Source organism: Salmo trutta, chromosome 1 (genome assembly GCF_901001165.1).
Source record: "Salmo trutta chromosome 1, fSalTru1.1, whole genome shotgun sequence".
NCBI classification, from domain to species: Eukaryota; Metazoa; Chordata; class Actinopteri; order Salmoniformes; family Salmonidae; genus Salmo; species Salmo trutta.
In genome coordinates this window covers 23,160,089-23,174,854 of record NC_042957.1, presented here as the reverse complement: position 1 = coordinate 23,174,854, position 14,766 = coordinate 23,160,089, and the positions used below count along the sequence as shown (strand labels likewise).

The 14,766-nt window shown below is 42.1% G+C and overlaps 2 protein-coding genes across 5 annotated transcripts; one reads left to right on the top strand and one right to left on the bottom strand.

Moving 5' to 3' along the window:
* Positions 1 to 2,594: 2,594 nt before the first annotated feature.
* Positions 2,595 to 7,779, top strand: LOC115190111 (cathepsin B). 2 transcript variants are annotated; one of them, XM_029748699.1, is made up of 11 exons: positions 2,631 to 2,699; positions 3,858 to 3,895; positions 4,007 to 4,130; positions 4,352 to 4,437; positions 4,555 to 4,669; positions 4,886 to 5,001; positions 5,666 to 5,751; positions 5,881 to 6,024; positions 6,799 to 6,915; positions 7,069 to 7,197; positions 7,381 to 7,779. In XM_029748699.1, exons 3-11 carry the CDS (start codon positions 4,008 to 4,010, stop codon positions 7,455 to 7,457), a joined length of 993 nt encoding a protein of 330 aa, XP_029604559.1. In that variant the 5' UTR covers positions 2,631 to 2,699; positions 3,858 to 3,895; position 4,007; the 3' UTR covers positions 7,458 to 7,779. The 2 variants fall into 2 exon arrangements, with proteins under 2 accessions (XP_029604489.1, XP_029604559.1); XM_029748629.1 differs by lacking the exon at positions 3,858 to 3,895 and having other exon boundaries at positions 2,595 to 2,699.
* Positions 7,780 to 9,067: 1,288 nt separating this feature from the next.
* On the bottom strand, positions 9,068 to 14,349 carry LOC115189834 (interferon-induced protein 44-like). Of its 3 annotated transcripts, XM_029748380.1 has the most exons (7): positions 13,571 to 14,344; positions 11,820 to 11,874; positions 11,402 to 11,597; positions 11,009 to 11,161; positions 10,618 to 10,789; positions 9,885 to 9,985; positions 9,068 to 9,803 (listed from the first exon to the last, which is right to left on the bottom strand). In XM_029748380.1, exons 1-7 carry the CDS (start codon positions 14,043 to 14,045, stop codon positions 9,576 to 9,578), a joined length of 1,380 nt encoding a protein of 459 aa, XP_029604240.1. In that variant the 5' UTR covers positions 14,046 to 14,344; the 3' UTR covers positions 9,068 to 9,575. The 3 variants fall into 3 exon arrangements, 2 of the variants coding, with proteins under 2 accessions (XP_029604240.1, XP_029604321.1); XM_029748461.1 differs by having other exon boundaries at positions 11,402 to 11,874; positions 13,571 to 14,342; XR_003877057.1 differs by lacking the exon at positions 10,618 to 10,789 and having other exon boundaries at positions 9,787 to 9,803; positions 13,571 to 14,349.
* Between the last annotated feature and the right edge of the window lie 417 nt (positions 14,350 to 14,766).

Genomic DNA, 14,766 nt, shown 5'->3' with positions numbered 1-14,766 from the left:
TGAAGCATTTATTTTGGCTGCAATCTGAGGTGCAGTTAATAACTCTAATGAACTTATCCTCTGCAGCAGAGGTAACTCGGGGTCTTCCTTTCCTGTGGCGGTCCTCATGAGAGCCAGTTTCATCATAGCGCGTGATGGTTTTTGCGACTTCACTTGAAGAAACGTTCAAAGTTCTTGAAATGTTTTGGTTTGACTGACCTTCATGTCTTAAAGTAATGATGGACTGTCATTTCTCTTTGCTTATTTGAGCTGTTCTTGCCTTAATATGGACTTGGTCTTTTACCAAATAGGGCCATCTTCTGTATACCACCCTTACCTTGTCACAACACAACTGATTGGCTCAAACGCATTAAGAAGGAAAGAAATTCCACAAATGAACTTTTAACAAAGCACACCTATTAATTGAAATGCATTCCAGGTGACTACCTCATAAAGTTGGTTGAGAGAATAGGTCCACTGTAGATCCACTGACGATGCAATTGCCATCACACTGTACACTACCCTGGGTCTCGACCTTGCCCTGTGCAACTGGGTCCTGGACTTTCTGACGGGCCACCCCCAGGTGGTGAAGGTAGGACACAACATCTCCACCCCGCTGATCCTCAACACTGGGGCCCCACAAGGGTGCGTTCTCAGCCCTCTCCTATACTCCCTGTTCACCCATGACTGCGTGGCCATACACGCTTCCACTTCAATCATCAAGTTTGCAGACGATACTACAGTGGTAGGCCTGTTTACCAACAACGACGAGACAGCCTATAGGGAGGAGGTGAGGGCCCTCGGAGAGTGGTGTCAGGAAAATAACCTCTCACTCAACGTCAACAAAACAAAGGAGATGATCGTGGACTTCAGGAAACAGCAGAGGGAGCACCCACCATCCACATCGACGGGACAGTAGTGGAGAAGGTGGAAAGTTTTAAGTTCCTCGCCGTATACATCACGGACAAACTGAAATGGTCCACCCACACAGACAGCGTGGTGAAGAAGGCACAACAGCGCCTCTTCAACCTCAGGAGGCTGAAGAAATTTGGCTTGTCATCTAAAACACTGACAAACTTTTACAGATGCACAATCGAGAGCATCCTGTCGGGCTGTATCACCGCCTGGTACGGCAATTGCACCGCCCTCAACCGCAATGCTCTCCAGAGGGTAGTGCGGTCTGCCCAACGCATCACTGGGGGCAAACTACCTGCCCTCCAGGACACCTACAGCACCCGATGTCACAGGAAAGCCAAAAAGATCATCAAGGAAAACAACCACCCGAGCCACTGCCTGTTCACCCCACTATCATCCAGAAGGCGAGGTCAGTACAGGTGCATCAAAGCTGGGACCGAGAGACTGAAAAACAGCTTCCATCTCAAGGCCGTCAGACTGTTAAACAGCCATCACTAACATAGAGAGGCTGCTGCCAACATACAGACTCAAATCTCTGGTCACTTAAATAAATGTACTTAATAAAGGTATCACTAGTCACTTTAAATAACGCCACTTTAATAATGTTTACATTATCCTACATTACTCATCTCATATGTATATACTGCATTCTACACCATCTACTGCATCTTGCCTATGCCGCACGCCATTGCTCATTCATGTATTTATATGTACATATTCTTATTCATCCCTTTACATTTGTGTGTATTTGTGTGTATAAGGTAGTTGTTTGATTTGATTTTGATTTGATTTGCGAGAATGCCAAGATTGTGCAAAGCTGTCATCAAGGCAAAGGGTGGCTACTTTTAAGAATCTCTTGACTTTATTTTAGGAAATACTTTCTAACACTTATTTTTCTTAAACTGCATTGCTGGTTAAGGGCTTGTAAGCAAGCATTTCACTGTAAGGTGAATTGTATTTGGCTCATGTGGCAAATAACATTTGATTTGATTTTTGATACAGAGACTGGTAGAAGAGGGACTGCAGCAGAGCACATAGTAGCAGGCTGCTAAGTGTCCTTAACACAGAGCTTTGGTGAGTAGGAAGGCTACAGTAGTGTGGTGTATCCTTGTACACAACCAAAGAAGACATGAATATTGCTATGTAATGTGAGGTTTTCATTTGTACATAATTGAACAAATAATAAAAGACTCCAAATAAAGTGTTTATGAACGTTTTCTTTTCTGCCTCATCAGTGTCACAAAGATCAATGTTGGTCCTTTGTAAATTAACCCTGTTTTTTTGGACATTGACTTTGCTGACAAGACAATGGATGATAGTTTTATAGTTTACAGACAGTAAAATGGTACACTCATTTAAGACGAGCTCAAGTCATGCTAGTTCAAAGTCCTGAGGGAAAAGACCGCTAAAACAGTGATTTTCATTTATGTAAGACTGTACATTCTATTTCAAACATTTCATAACTCAAACTGAATGGAAGAAAGGGAATGCTTTTTTCTTACAGTTTTGTAACATTGTTGCAGACATAAGAGTACCTGTTGCTCATTAACTTTGACTTTCATAAATGGTATCAATCCAAGGAACACATTTTACAATAACTTTCAGGGCACTTGTTATCAACCTTTGGAAATAGCCTTCGCCACAATCATGTGACATTTATGCCAGGGCAAAAGACTGGACTGGTCATGTGACAGTAATCCAGGCTCCTTTAAAACAGAAGAGTCTGCAGAGATTCAGAATAAGAGAAGAACTGACAGACTGACTGATTAACTGTCTGAGGAGCATCTACCACACAAACCATACAGGTAGCTATAAGGTTTTGTTCTGGTTTGTTATTTTAACTGCGTATTTCTCTCTAGGTGCCAGTATTTGTGAGGTAGACTTGTCTTGGTATGAAAGAAGGAGCCATAGTTTATTTGCCAGAGCCTATCACTGAAAGAAGAGGGAGGGTTTCTGAATTGAATTGATTGTGCTATTATCAACTTTAGTATTTGCAATAGCGACATGTTAATGTTTTAAAGAGTGTTCATTTTACGTCAGAGGAATGATACAGTTTATACTGTAGTATTTGTCAAGTGTATTATTACTAATAAATACTGTGTATATTCGAACCAGCAACTTTTGGGTTTGGGTCCTGGATGCTGATTGGCTGAAACAGCATTTTAGCCGTGTGTGTATATCAGACAATCTACCTTGGGTATGAAGCAAAAAGACTTGTTTAATGTTCTATTGACGTTGGTAACCAGTGTATAATAGCAATAAGGCTCTTCAGGGGTTTGTGGTATATGGCCAATATATCAAGGCTAAGTGTAACGATGTGCGCTGACAATCGGGAAGCTAGTTCATGGAGTGAGTGTTTTTAATAAAATAAACAATCAACACGAACCACTAACACACTGACATGAAACAGAGTCAATAACACCTGAGGAATGAACCAAGGGGAGTGACAGATATAGGGAAGATAATCAAGGAGGTGATGGAGCCCAGGTGAGCATCATAAGGCGCTGGTGCGCGAGACGATGGTGACAGGTGTGCGGGATAATCAGCAGCCTGATGACGTAGAGGTCGGAGAGGGAGTATACGTGACACTAAGGGCTGTATCTAGCAAAATGTTTAGAATTGAAGGACATTTGCTCTAAAACTGCAACATTTTCTCTCACCCTCATGGGTGAACAAAAGCATGAGATGAGCTACAAAACAGCATTTTTCTCTGTGCACCATGGCAAAATGTGTTGAAATGCAGTAAGCTGATTTAAAAAAATATATATATATATATATATTTTTTTTTTTAAATTCCCCCTCCTCAAAATATAAAAAAAGGGCCCCAAATGTGGTTGTCCAGCCCTGCTCCTTCAGTCCTTATTGCTTAAATAGCCTGCAGTAAGGCCACTTATTTAAAGCTCTTGTTAATAAGTAACCATGTAACTCAAGGTACATTTTCATTCTCACTTCCACCTCTGCAGCTCTAGTGGTCTACTGGGAGGAGGCTGCCTTGTGACAGGTGCTGAGCTGCAACCTCAAACTCTATTCTTACACTCAGTAGACAGAAAGTAGCCTACATCACGGTTTGAAATACAAAAGTTAAATCATGTTGTCTCCTGTCCACCTCCAGGATGTGTCGTCTGGCCCTCCTGTGTCTTCTCTCGGCCCTGTCTGTTAGCTGGGCTAAGCCCCGCCTCCCTCTACTGTCTCCTGAGATGGTTCAGTACATCAACAACGCAGACACCACATGGGCGGTAAGTCCTACCAGGTCTTCCTGTTATAGCAGATGAGAGAATGTTATAATAGATAATAATCTAACTCATTCAAATATAATGAATCAACCCAGTCTATGCAAATGTTCTCTTTGAAATCTTTCCACCGATCTTCATCTCTCCATATTCTCTCACTCCTCTATCTCCCTCTTGACTCTTTCCTTTTCCTTTCCTCCTTTCCTTTTCTTTTTACATCTCCCCAGGCTGGCCAGAACTTCCACAACGTTGACATCAGTTATGTGAAGAGTTTGTGTGGAACCCTGCTGAAGGGACCCAGGCTGCCAGAGCTGTGAGTGTGTGTTTGTCTGTATGGATTGACTGAAATGGACACAATTAATGCCACCCTACACATGCAGGCCAACATAAGTTATCAAAGCCCAAGCTTGTTCCTCTTCTCCCTCCACAGGGTGCAGTCTGATGAGGACATGAGTCTGCCAGACAGCTTTGACGCACGGCTGCAGTGGCCCAACTGTCCCACCATCAAAGAGATCAGAGACCAGGGATCCTGTGGCTCCTGCTGGGTAAGACGGTGGATGGATGGAGAGAGGAATGGAGGAAGATATTAGGGAAAAAGAGGAGTTAATGAGGAGAATAGTAGCCTTTAAAAGGGGCCTAACCGCTGTGTTAGTGCGATAGGAGACGGCGATAGAGGAGAATAACTCATTTGAAAGCTTAGTAGCTATGACTGAGTAGCTGTGCCTCCTAAACTTTCTCTCCCATGCATTTTCGACACACAGGCCTTTGGGGCAGCTGAGGCCATCTCCGACAGGTATTGTATCCATAGCAATGGCAAGGTCTCCATGGAGATCTCAGCTGAGGACCTGTTGTCATGCTGTGATTCCTGTGGCATGGGGTGAGTGTGTGTTTGGCTTTAAGTATAGCAGGTTTAGCCTATGCTTATTATATACTGAGTGTACAAAACATTAAGGAAACATTTCTAAAATTGAGTTGCAGCCTCTCCTTTTGCCCTCAGCCTCAATTCGTTGGGGCATGTACTCTACAAGGTGTCGCAAGCATTCCACTGAGATGCTGGCCCATGTTGACTGCAGTGCTTCCCAAAGTTGTGTCAATTTGGTCGACTGGCCTTTGGGTGGTGGACTATTCTTGATACACACAGGAAACTGCAGCGTTGCAGTTCTTGACACGCTCAATCTGGTGCGCCTGGCACCTACTACCATACCCTGTTTGTTCAAAGGCACTTACATCTTCTCTTGCCCATTCACCCTCTGAATGGAATACATACACAATCCATGTGTCAATTGTCTCAAAGCTTAAAAATCCTTCTTTAACGTGTCTCCTCCCCTTCATCTACACTGATTGAAGTGGATTTAACAAGTGACATCAATAAGGGATCATATCTTTCACCTGAATTGACCTGTTCAGTCTGTCATGGAAAGAGTAGGTGTTCTTAATGTTTTGTACACACAGTGTATATTACAGCCAATAGCAGTGTATGTGATAGCTCATGACATTGTAAGCAAGCTCACATGGCCTGACTGAGGTGTGTGTGTGTGTAGGTGTATGGGGGGCTTCCCATCAGCTGCCTGGGACTACTGGGCTGACTCTGGGCTAGTTACAGGGGGGCTTTACGGCTCCAATATAGGTGAGTTCTGGATGGCACTGGCATTGTGACACCTACAATATGGATGCAATATAAATGTCAGCAGTGGACTATTTTTGTCTTTCTAGAGGATAAAATGACATCCTTAGTGACTGTGTGTATCTCGTACAGGCTGCAGACCTTATAGCATCGCTCCGTGTGAGCATCACGTGAACGGAACCCGCCCCCCCTGCACAGGTGAGGGGGACACCCCTAAGTGTGTGTCTGAGTGCAACGCTGGATACACCCCCTCCTACGTGAAGGACAAACGCTTCGGTAAGAGACCTCACTGTGTACTACTGTTAAATAGCACCTCAGACTTAAACAATGTTGTTCGAGTGTAGCTAAATCTGGTCTGTCACATTATCATAACCTCACCTTCAGCTATGTTCTTGGCCTCAACTGCAGTGGTGGAAAAAGTAACCAATTGTCATACTTGAGTAAAAGTAAAGATACCTTAATAGAAAATGACTCAAATAAGTGAGTCACCCAGTAAAATATTACTTGAGTAAAAGTTTTAAAGTATTTTGTCTTAAATATACTTAAGTATCAAAAGAAAATGTAATTGCTGAAATATACTTAAGTTTCAAAAATAGAAGTATAAATAATTTCATGTTCCTTATATTAAGCAAACCAGATGGCAGCATTATTTTGTTTTTTAAATTTACAGATCACCTGGGGCACAGTCCAACACTCAGACACTATTTACAAATGAAGCATTTGGGTTTAGTGAGTCTGCCAGATCAGAGGCAGTAGGGATGACCAAGGATGGTATCTTAACAAGTGTGTGAATTGGACCATTTTCATGTCCTGATAAGCTTTCAAAATGTAACAAAGTACTTTTGGGTGTCAGGGAAAATGTATGGAGTAAAAAGTACATTGCTTTCTTTAGGAATGTAGTAAAGTTGCCAAAAATATAAATAGTAATGCATATATACCCGCTAAAAAACTACTTAAGTAGTACTTTAAAGTATTTTTACTTAATTACTTTACACCACTTCTCAACTGTGTACCTCCTCAGCGTGTTGACCGCTCTGTCGCCCCCTGTAGGAAAGCAGACGTACAGCGTTCCCTCGAAGGAACAGCAGATCATGTCTGAGCTCTATAAGAACGGCCCAGTGGAGGCAGCCTTCTCTGTCTATGAGGACTTCCTCCTTTACAAGACAGGTGAGACTATTTTTCTCTCACACAAATCCACACAGAGGCACAAACACACACCCCCACTCACTCCATAGACTATGCATGCACTCACAGATCTGACATGCTCTGACAGATTGTACACTCCCAAGGGGTCACTTTATCCCTGTCCTATGTTGCCAGGTGTGTACCAGCATGTGACTGGACAGATGCTGGGGGGTCATGCCATCAAGATCCTGGGCTGGGGAAAGGAGAATGACACCCCCTACTGGCTGGTTGCCAACTCCTGGAACACAGACTGGGGTGACAATGGTGAGGGTGGCTAACAGCAGAGGCCATTGCATACCACTGTCATTGTGACTCAATATTCTTATTTTGCTTTGCGTAGATGGACATTTCAATATCTTCATGTGTAATACTGTTGGTGTGACATGCTGTATAATGGTGTGCTATGATACCGTCGGCCTAATGTATGACTCATGATTCTCTTTGAAGGGTTCTTCAAGATCCTGCGGGGAAAGGATGAGTGTGGCATCGAATCAGAGATAGTGGCGGGGATCCCCCGGCTTTAGAGAAATATTTCAAGGATGTGTTCAGAGGCTGCTCTCGATGGCCTATCCACCACCCTGCCTCCTAATTCAAAGCGAGGGTGTCCTGCATAATCCTCAGTATGGATGTCTGGGTTTCATAACTGATCCGTTTTTTAATTGTATTCATTCTATGCTCTTAGGGTTGGTTTCCCAGACTCAGTTTAAGCCTAGTCCTGGACTAAAGGCTATTTCAATGGAGATTCTATATATACCATGCTTTTTACTAGGCTTAATCTGTGTATGTGAAACCGGCCTTTTATGATTGTAATATTTAAAAGCTACTCATAAACTGCTTGTTGTTGAATTCTGCTTTAGTCGTCATTTTCTCTACTTTCTCTATATTGACTGGTGAAATATTCAACTTGGGTATTTCTTCATTGATAAGCATTCACAAAAAATATAGAATACACAACAATTTAATGTTGTTCATGTTATTAACACAGGAAATACAAATTAGGGCATCAAATCCTGATTTGACCCTTAACCCAAACAGTTGGTGGAGCTATTACCTGTCCTCACCCAATTGATCCCACTACCAATTACAGTATGACGGAGGAAGAAAAACCCAGCATTATATTGCACTAATTAGATAAAGCAATTATCATAATACAATGTTTACATTTTGAAAAGAGAAATGTAAGATTAAGCAGACAGAGTATACAAAACATTAGGAACACCTGCTCTTTCCATGACAGGTGAATCCAGGTGAAAGCTAAGATCCCTTATTGATGTCACTTGCTAAATCCACTTCAATCAGTGTAGATGAATGGGAGGAGACAGGTTAAAGAAGGATTGTGTATGTGTGCCATTGAGGGTGAATGTGCAAGATAAAATATTAGATGCCAGGCGCACCGGTTTCTATCAAGAACAGCAACGCTGCTGAGTTTTCATGCTCAACAGTTTCCTGTGTGTTAAGAATGGTCCACCAGCCAAAGGACATCCAGCCAACTTGACACAACTGTGGGAAGCATTGGAGTCAACATGGACCAGCATCCACGTGGAACGCTTTTGACAACTTGTAGAGTCCATGCCCCGACGAATTGAGGCTGTTCTGAGAGCAAAAGGGGAGGTGCAACTCAATATTAGGAAGGAGTTCCAAATGTTTTGTACACTCAACACCATATGTATTTGGACAGAGAAGCTACATTTTTAAATTTGTCTCTGCTCCAGCATTTTGTATTTGAAATAAAAATGTTTCATGAGGTGACAGTACAGAATGTCACCTTTTATTTTAAGATATTTTCATACATACAGTACCAGTCAGAAGTTTAGAAACCTATTCATTCCAGGTTTTTTTTTTTTTTTTTACATTGTAGAATAATAGTGAAGACATCACAACTATGAAATAATGTAACAAAAAAAATATTTGATATTTTTCAAAGTAGCCGCCCTTTGCCTTGACAGCTTTGCATTCTCTCAACCAGCTTGACCTGGAATGCTTTTCCAACAGTCTTGAATGAGATCCCACATATGCTGAGCACGTGTTGCCTGCATTTCCTTCACTCTGCGGTCCAACTCATTTTAAATCATCTCAATTGGGTTGAGGTCAGGTCATCTGACGCAGCACTCCATCACTCTCCTTTGTCAAATTATTAGAAGTCATAAGCATTGTGACGATTTCAATAATAATGCATTAAAATAGTCAAGTTCAGTATTTGGTCCCATATTCCTAGCACAAAATGACATCAAGCTTGTGATGCTACAAATTCCTTCAATGCAAACGTTTTGTCCAATAGGAACTGAATGGTGAATGATGACTGGAGGCATTTTATTTGAGTGTTTCTTAACATTTCTTAAGTGAATTTGGTCAAATACATAGGACTTCAAAATGGAGGGACGATATACATAAGTGCTTTCATTTATAAATGGTAAAAGAGATATGAAAATACCCTCAAATAAAAGAGGACACTCATGAAACATTTGATCTCAAATTAAAATGTTTGAATATAGAGCCACATTTTAAATGTTTGCTTCACACTCCAAATACATATGGTGTTGAGTGATGCATTTGCACCATGTCAGTGAGGTAAAAATGTGAAAAAGGTATTACTCATTTTTGACATTGACTGGCCACACACACTAGCCTACTTGGAACACATTCTAAACAGTGACTGGAGTTGAGGTGGAATGCTGGGGACCAGTAGATAAAGGAGAGGGAGATGGTGGGCAGTAATCTTCAAACGTGTCATCCACGGCTTGGAGAATGTGATGAACTGCATTCAGCAGCAGGATGTCAGTGTTGCAGCTCACAGACAACTCGCTGGAGTAGTTCTTCACCGGAAACACATGGGACACAGACAACCCCACCACCTCTGCTGCTTTCTGCATCTGTTGGAAGAAGCAGAAATTGCTAGACCAGTTCTAACCTTTAGAACACACACACACACACACACACACACACACACACACCTTCTCCTGTAGGATGCGGCCGGTGTAAACAAACTTCACATCCTCTTGGACGGTATGGCACACTTGGTCCACATGGGTCAACAGAACCACCTGGGGGATGTCTGGTGGGGACAGAGAGAGACAGAGAGAGTTGCCGTTCTATGGGCATCAAAACTATTTTGTGTAGAGCCCATAGATATATGAAGGACATTACACATTTTAGCATAGACATTGCCATCGATGGCTTCCACCATTTTAAAGTAGTCCACTGGGTGGGGAATCCTTTGGTTGGGAGCGAGCAGCCAATGATCAGAGCATTGTATTTTTCTTGAAAATGATTTCAAGCTATATCATTGCCATCCAGTGGCCACAATAAATTAAATGACAAGATTTGGTTTGGGTCTCCAGCACTGAGGTAGCGGTAAATCACCAAATTAGCTTTACGCTTTTTTCAAACACTAAAGAAAAAGGAAATTGACTACTTTAAAAATGGAGAGGGCCTCAATGGCCTCGCCCATGCGGTCACAGATGCCATAATGGTACAGATACACAGATGTGATCTCCATCTACCTCTATGGTAGAGGCAGAAATGTGTCTCAATCCCAAATGAATAGGAATGATAGACACCGCTAAATCATTTTAGGTTAATGTATGAGGTCTGTAAACTTCTAACAAACTCAATCAATTCTAACCAAACCCTGTATTCCATATTTAAGCCATTGAAAATGACCTAGTTTTATAATTGACTTCTCACCAAGGTCTGACAGCTCAAAATGGAATCTCCTCATTGTAGTTTGCTGGCCCTCACTGTAGGTTAACACTTGGCAGGCATCCAGCACAAACACCGCACAATGGATTTTATCATTCATCGATGGCTCAGGTCTGTAGCCTGCACACTTGGCATCAATGGGGGCTTCACTTTGAAACTGGGAATCACGTGCATAGAAATATAATTAATAGAATGGACGACCCCATTCAATTGAGGTTCCAAGCCTGTTCTATTCATTCTATTGCTATGATCACTTGCACATAAAAGGCAGACGGATCAACAAAAATGAATGAAAATACAAATTTCCAAGATAACGATGTCTGGAGTGTGAAAATAACATGTGTATTGGGCCATATATGTATGTATGCATGTATACCTTGTGTCCCTCGGGGGCGTGCCCCTTGATGACAGCCAGTGCGTCTGGAAGGGTCAGGCCAGTCGTCTCACCGTCCCCCAGAGCCAACACATCACACAGGGTCAGAGCTGTGGGCTTCTCCCCTCTCTCTGACCGGATGTCATAGCATTTGAGCTGCAGGAAGGGGAGCGGGAAGGGTCAAATCAGATGTACAGTGGATCACAACATCTACAGCCTGTAGCCTAATATAAATGGATTGGTCTTGTATAAAAGGTAGATTTTCCTTATCAACAAAAGCTTGAAATGGTTTGTAGGTTACTCAAGCTGTCATTAGGTGTAAAAATAGGTTGTCATAACATAACAAAAACAGATGAAGAAATGGGACTTGGATAATAGATATACTAATAGGCCTACCCTCTTGGTAAAGCCCTCAGCAGAAATGCCAATATTGGGCAGCAGAACAACTCGCCCATACATCACAGATCTGACAGAGTTAATAAAGCTGGATTTTCCTGACCCAGCAGGACCCAGCAGCAGAACCCTGACCCGCTTCAGAGACTGGCAGGCTGGTTTGAAGGAGACCAGATTCTCCTTCAGAGAATCCCTGTCCCTAGTGACATGAGTTTGAGAGAAGTTATAAATATCATTAAATATTGTTTAGTCATCAGATGGGTTTGCCTTGTTATAGCAAGAAGGCTAAAACCAATTTCTTGATTTTGGTGGGTAAATATTTGGTCATTGAAAATGTGACCTTGCTAATAAGTTGACTGTATAAATGACCATATCAATCTTGTTCTCTAAAATATTAGAAACAATGATATGCATAGCCTACTTCTCAGTCCACGCCAGGATCCTCCAAGGGCCAGTACGCAGCACACTCCCAGCATCTTAGGACAGTGAACAGTAGGCTACATCAGCAACATCATAGACCATGTACAGTACAGTAGTTACTGGCAATAATTAAGCCATCGGTTACCTTCAAAATTCCCTTTATAAACTCATTCAATTAAAAACATAGGGGTAGGGGGATTGAAGTAGTGCTGGCTGAGAACAAAATAACAGTGATCACCGACGTACCTAGCCCTTGATCATGACTAAGTTCCATTACATTACACATATGGGTCATTGGAGGATGGAATCTTCAGTAGGGGGTGGTTTTTAAGATCCCCGACGCTCAATCTGAACACGAACCCAAACCGGCTGTGCGCATGCGCCATCGTGCATACATTTATTTTGTCCCCCTATTCCAAAATGCGATCACAACATGCAGGTTAAAATATCAAAACAAACTCTGAACCAATGACATTAATTTGGGGACAGGTCGAAAAGCATTAAACATTTATGGCAATTTAGCTAGTTAGCTTGCACTTGCTAGCTAATTTGTCCTATTTAGATAGCTTGCTGTTGCTAGCTAATTTGTCCTGGGATATAAACATTGGGTTGTTATTTTACCTGAAATGCACATCCGACAATTAATCCACACACAAAAACGGTCAACCGAATCGTTTCTAGTCATCTCTCCTCCTTCCAATGAGGAGATGGGAGAGGCAGGACTTGCAGCACGATCTGTATCAGAAATAGGAATGACTTCTATTTTACATGCTGACCAGACCGGACACGTAGCGTGCGCAAGCGTTGCAAAATACATTTAGAAATCCACGTTATTCAATTATTGCACCCACACTGCTCGCTTGTTGCCAAGGGCTAAAATTGCTATTTCTGACGCAAATCGCGCTGCAAGCCCTGCCTCTCCCATCTCATTGGTTTATAGAAGCAGGTACCCACGTGCCATCTCCTCATTGGTTATACCCAGGTGGGTGATTGAAAGACCAAGTTTAGATGCCTATCACCATATAAGTTCAAAGATGAAAAAGCCTGGAAGGAGGATTGATGACTAGAAACGATTCGGTTGACCGTTTTATGTGTGGATTAATTGTCGGAGTAGAGGACCTTTTGCATTTCAGGTAAAATAACAACCCAATGTTTATATCCCAGGACAAATTAGCTAGCAACAGCAAGCTATCTAAATAGGACAAATTAGCTAGCATGTGCAAGCTAACTAGCTATATTGCCATAAATGTTTAATGCTTTTCGACCTGTCCCCAAATTAATGTCATTGGTTCAGAGTTTGTTTTGATATTTTAACCTGCTTGTCGTGGTCGCGTTTGGTGTGGGGGGACAAAATATATTTATGCACGATGGCGCACGCACACAGCCGGTTTGGGTTCCGTGTAACGCGTTGTTTGCGGCATGGTATTGGAAGCATAAGGACCTTATCTTTCATAACTAACTCGGGAAGTGTACCAGAAGTGTAGTTTAGTCAGATGGAGGCACCCATCTGTACGGATTTGCGCACTGCTACAGTAAGTGTACTTTTTTTAGTTGAAGGATTATTTATTGCCGGTGTAAGATATGGACCATATGTTACGAAAGACATATCGCAAACAATGATTTATGATTTAGAAATGTCAAACACAGCATCGGGATTGCAGTTAACATGAGGCAGTCGTGGGCGAACCAAATATAACGGCTGAACTCTATGGAGAAGGTAGAATGCCCCTAGAGTTTGAGCGTCAGACTCACCTTGAACACGATGCAATTCCACCTCCACAAATGCTGTATGTTTTCCTTCAGCCCACTCAGTTCGTGTGTAACACTCATTAGACGCAATGTCTAACTTCAGGGAAGTGTCATTACTCATATGCAATGTTAGGCACCCACCAAATGATAACATGTCTGACCTACAAACTACTGCATTAGAACAATCCTGTGGTGAATATTTGGATGCACTATGCGGTTTTAGCGCAAAGAGAAATGCATCTCCATCCTCTTGTTTCGCTTTAGGAGGTTTGCTTAGGTAGCCCCCTCTTACCGACCCTGACTTTAAATACACCAAAAGTATATATCTTCCAACTTTGTCGAATTTGGAGAATATGGTTGTCAATTGAAATCCATGGTGGGTTCCCTTGTAGAGCATATGAAGCCGGATAGGTTCTGGAAAAAGCTTCATCAGCTGCATTTCTCTTTCCAAATCCAATGAAGGCACGATGGAGGCCATTGAGGAATAATAATCTCGAAAAAACGTTGCCAATTCCTTTTAGGCTGGCTTCACAAATGTTGCCTTCGTGGCTCAAAGTAGACTAGAGCGCAAGATAGTTGTGGAAAATGTCCGTCCCAAAACACTGGCTATGAAACGAAACTTATTTTTCTTCTTTGATGAGGTTTAACGGCAGTTGGCATCCAATAAATGTTGCATTACCGCCACCTACTAGACTGGAGTATACTTCCCTTATACTTTGCATTAATTAATCAAATAAAAAATACAAATACACCACTCACAAAAAAATATAAAAAATAATAAATACCCTATTCCACTATTTAAATATATTTAGTCCTACTTCAGGCCAACAGCCTGAAAGGATGGGACACAACCACCTAACACACTTTAACTCTTCTGATGTAATGTCTCGCACACCCAAATACCTCTCTGCAGCTGCCACCACAACCTCTATTTTCTGCGACTTACGTTCCATCCCTGCAGTACAGTTGATAACCATTACTATAAATGACAAAAATCTAATCTTACTGAAACATATCACTTGTTGGTTTATCCCTCTGTACTGGTACAGATCTACTACTCACACCACTCCTCTCAGGATCTCTCCCCCTTGACCCATCTTCCTCTACTTTCTTCACTGCCTCAGCATATGACCACTTCTGCACTACTCTAACACTGGAAACCTCAACCTGTCTTTCTCGCACGGGACATTTCTGATCCC

Excerpts from the sequence above, each read along its gene's own strand:
- LOC115189834 (XM_029748380.1), bottom strand. The coding sequence starts at position 14,045 with ATGGCCTCCATCGTGCCTTCATTGGATTTGGAAAGAGAAATGCAGCTG. Across the intron at positions 11,875-13,570 it reads GGAATTGCATCGTGTTCAAG|ATGCTGGGAGTGTGCTGCGT; the intron begins GTGAGTCTGACG and ends CACTGTCCTAAG. Across the intron at positions 11,598-11,819 it reads ATCCTGGCGTGGACTGAGAA|GGACAGGGATTCTCTGAAGG; the intron begins GTAGGCTATGCA and ends TCATGTCACTAG.
- LOC115190111 (XM_029748629.1), top strand. The coding sequence starts at position 4,008 with ATGTGTCGTCTGGCCCTCCTGTGTCTTCTCTCGGCCCTGTCTGTTAGC. Across the intron at positions 4,438-4,554 it reads GGACCCAGGCTGCCAGAGCT|GGTGCAGTCTGATGAGGACA; the intron begins GTGAGTGTGTGT and ends CTCCCTCCACAG. Across the intron at positions 6,025-6,798 it reads CGTGAAGGACAAACGCTTCG|GAAAGCAGACGTACAGCGTT; the intron begins GTAAGAGACCTC and ends CGCCCCCTGTAG.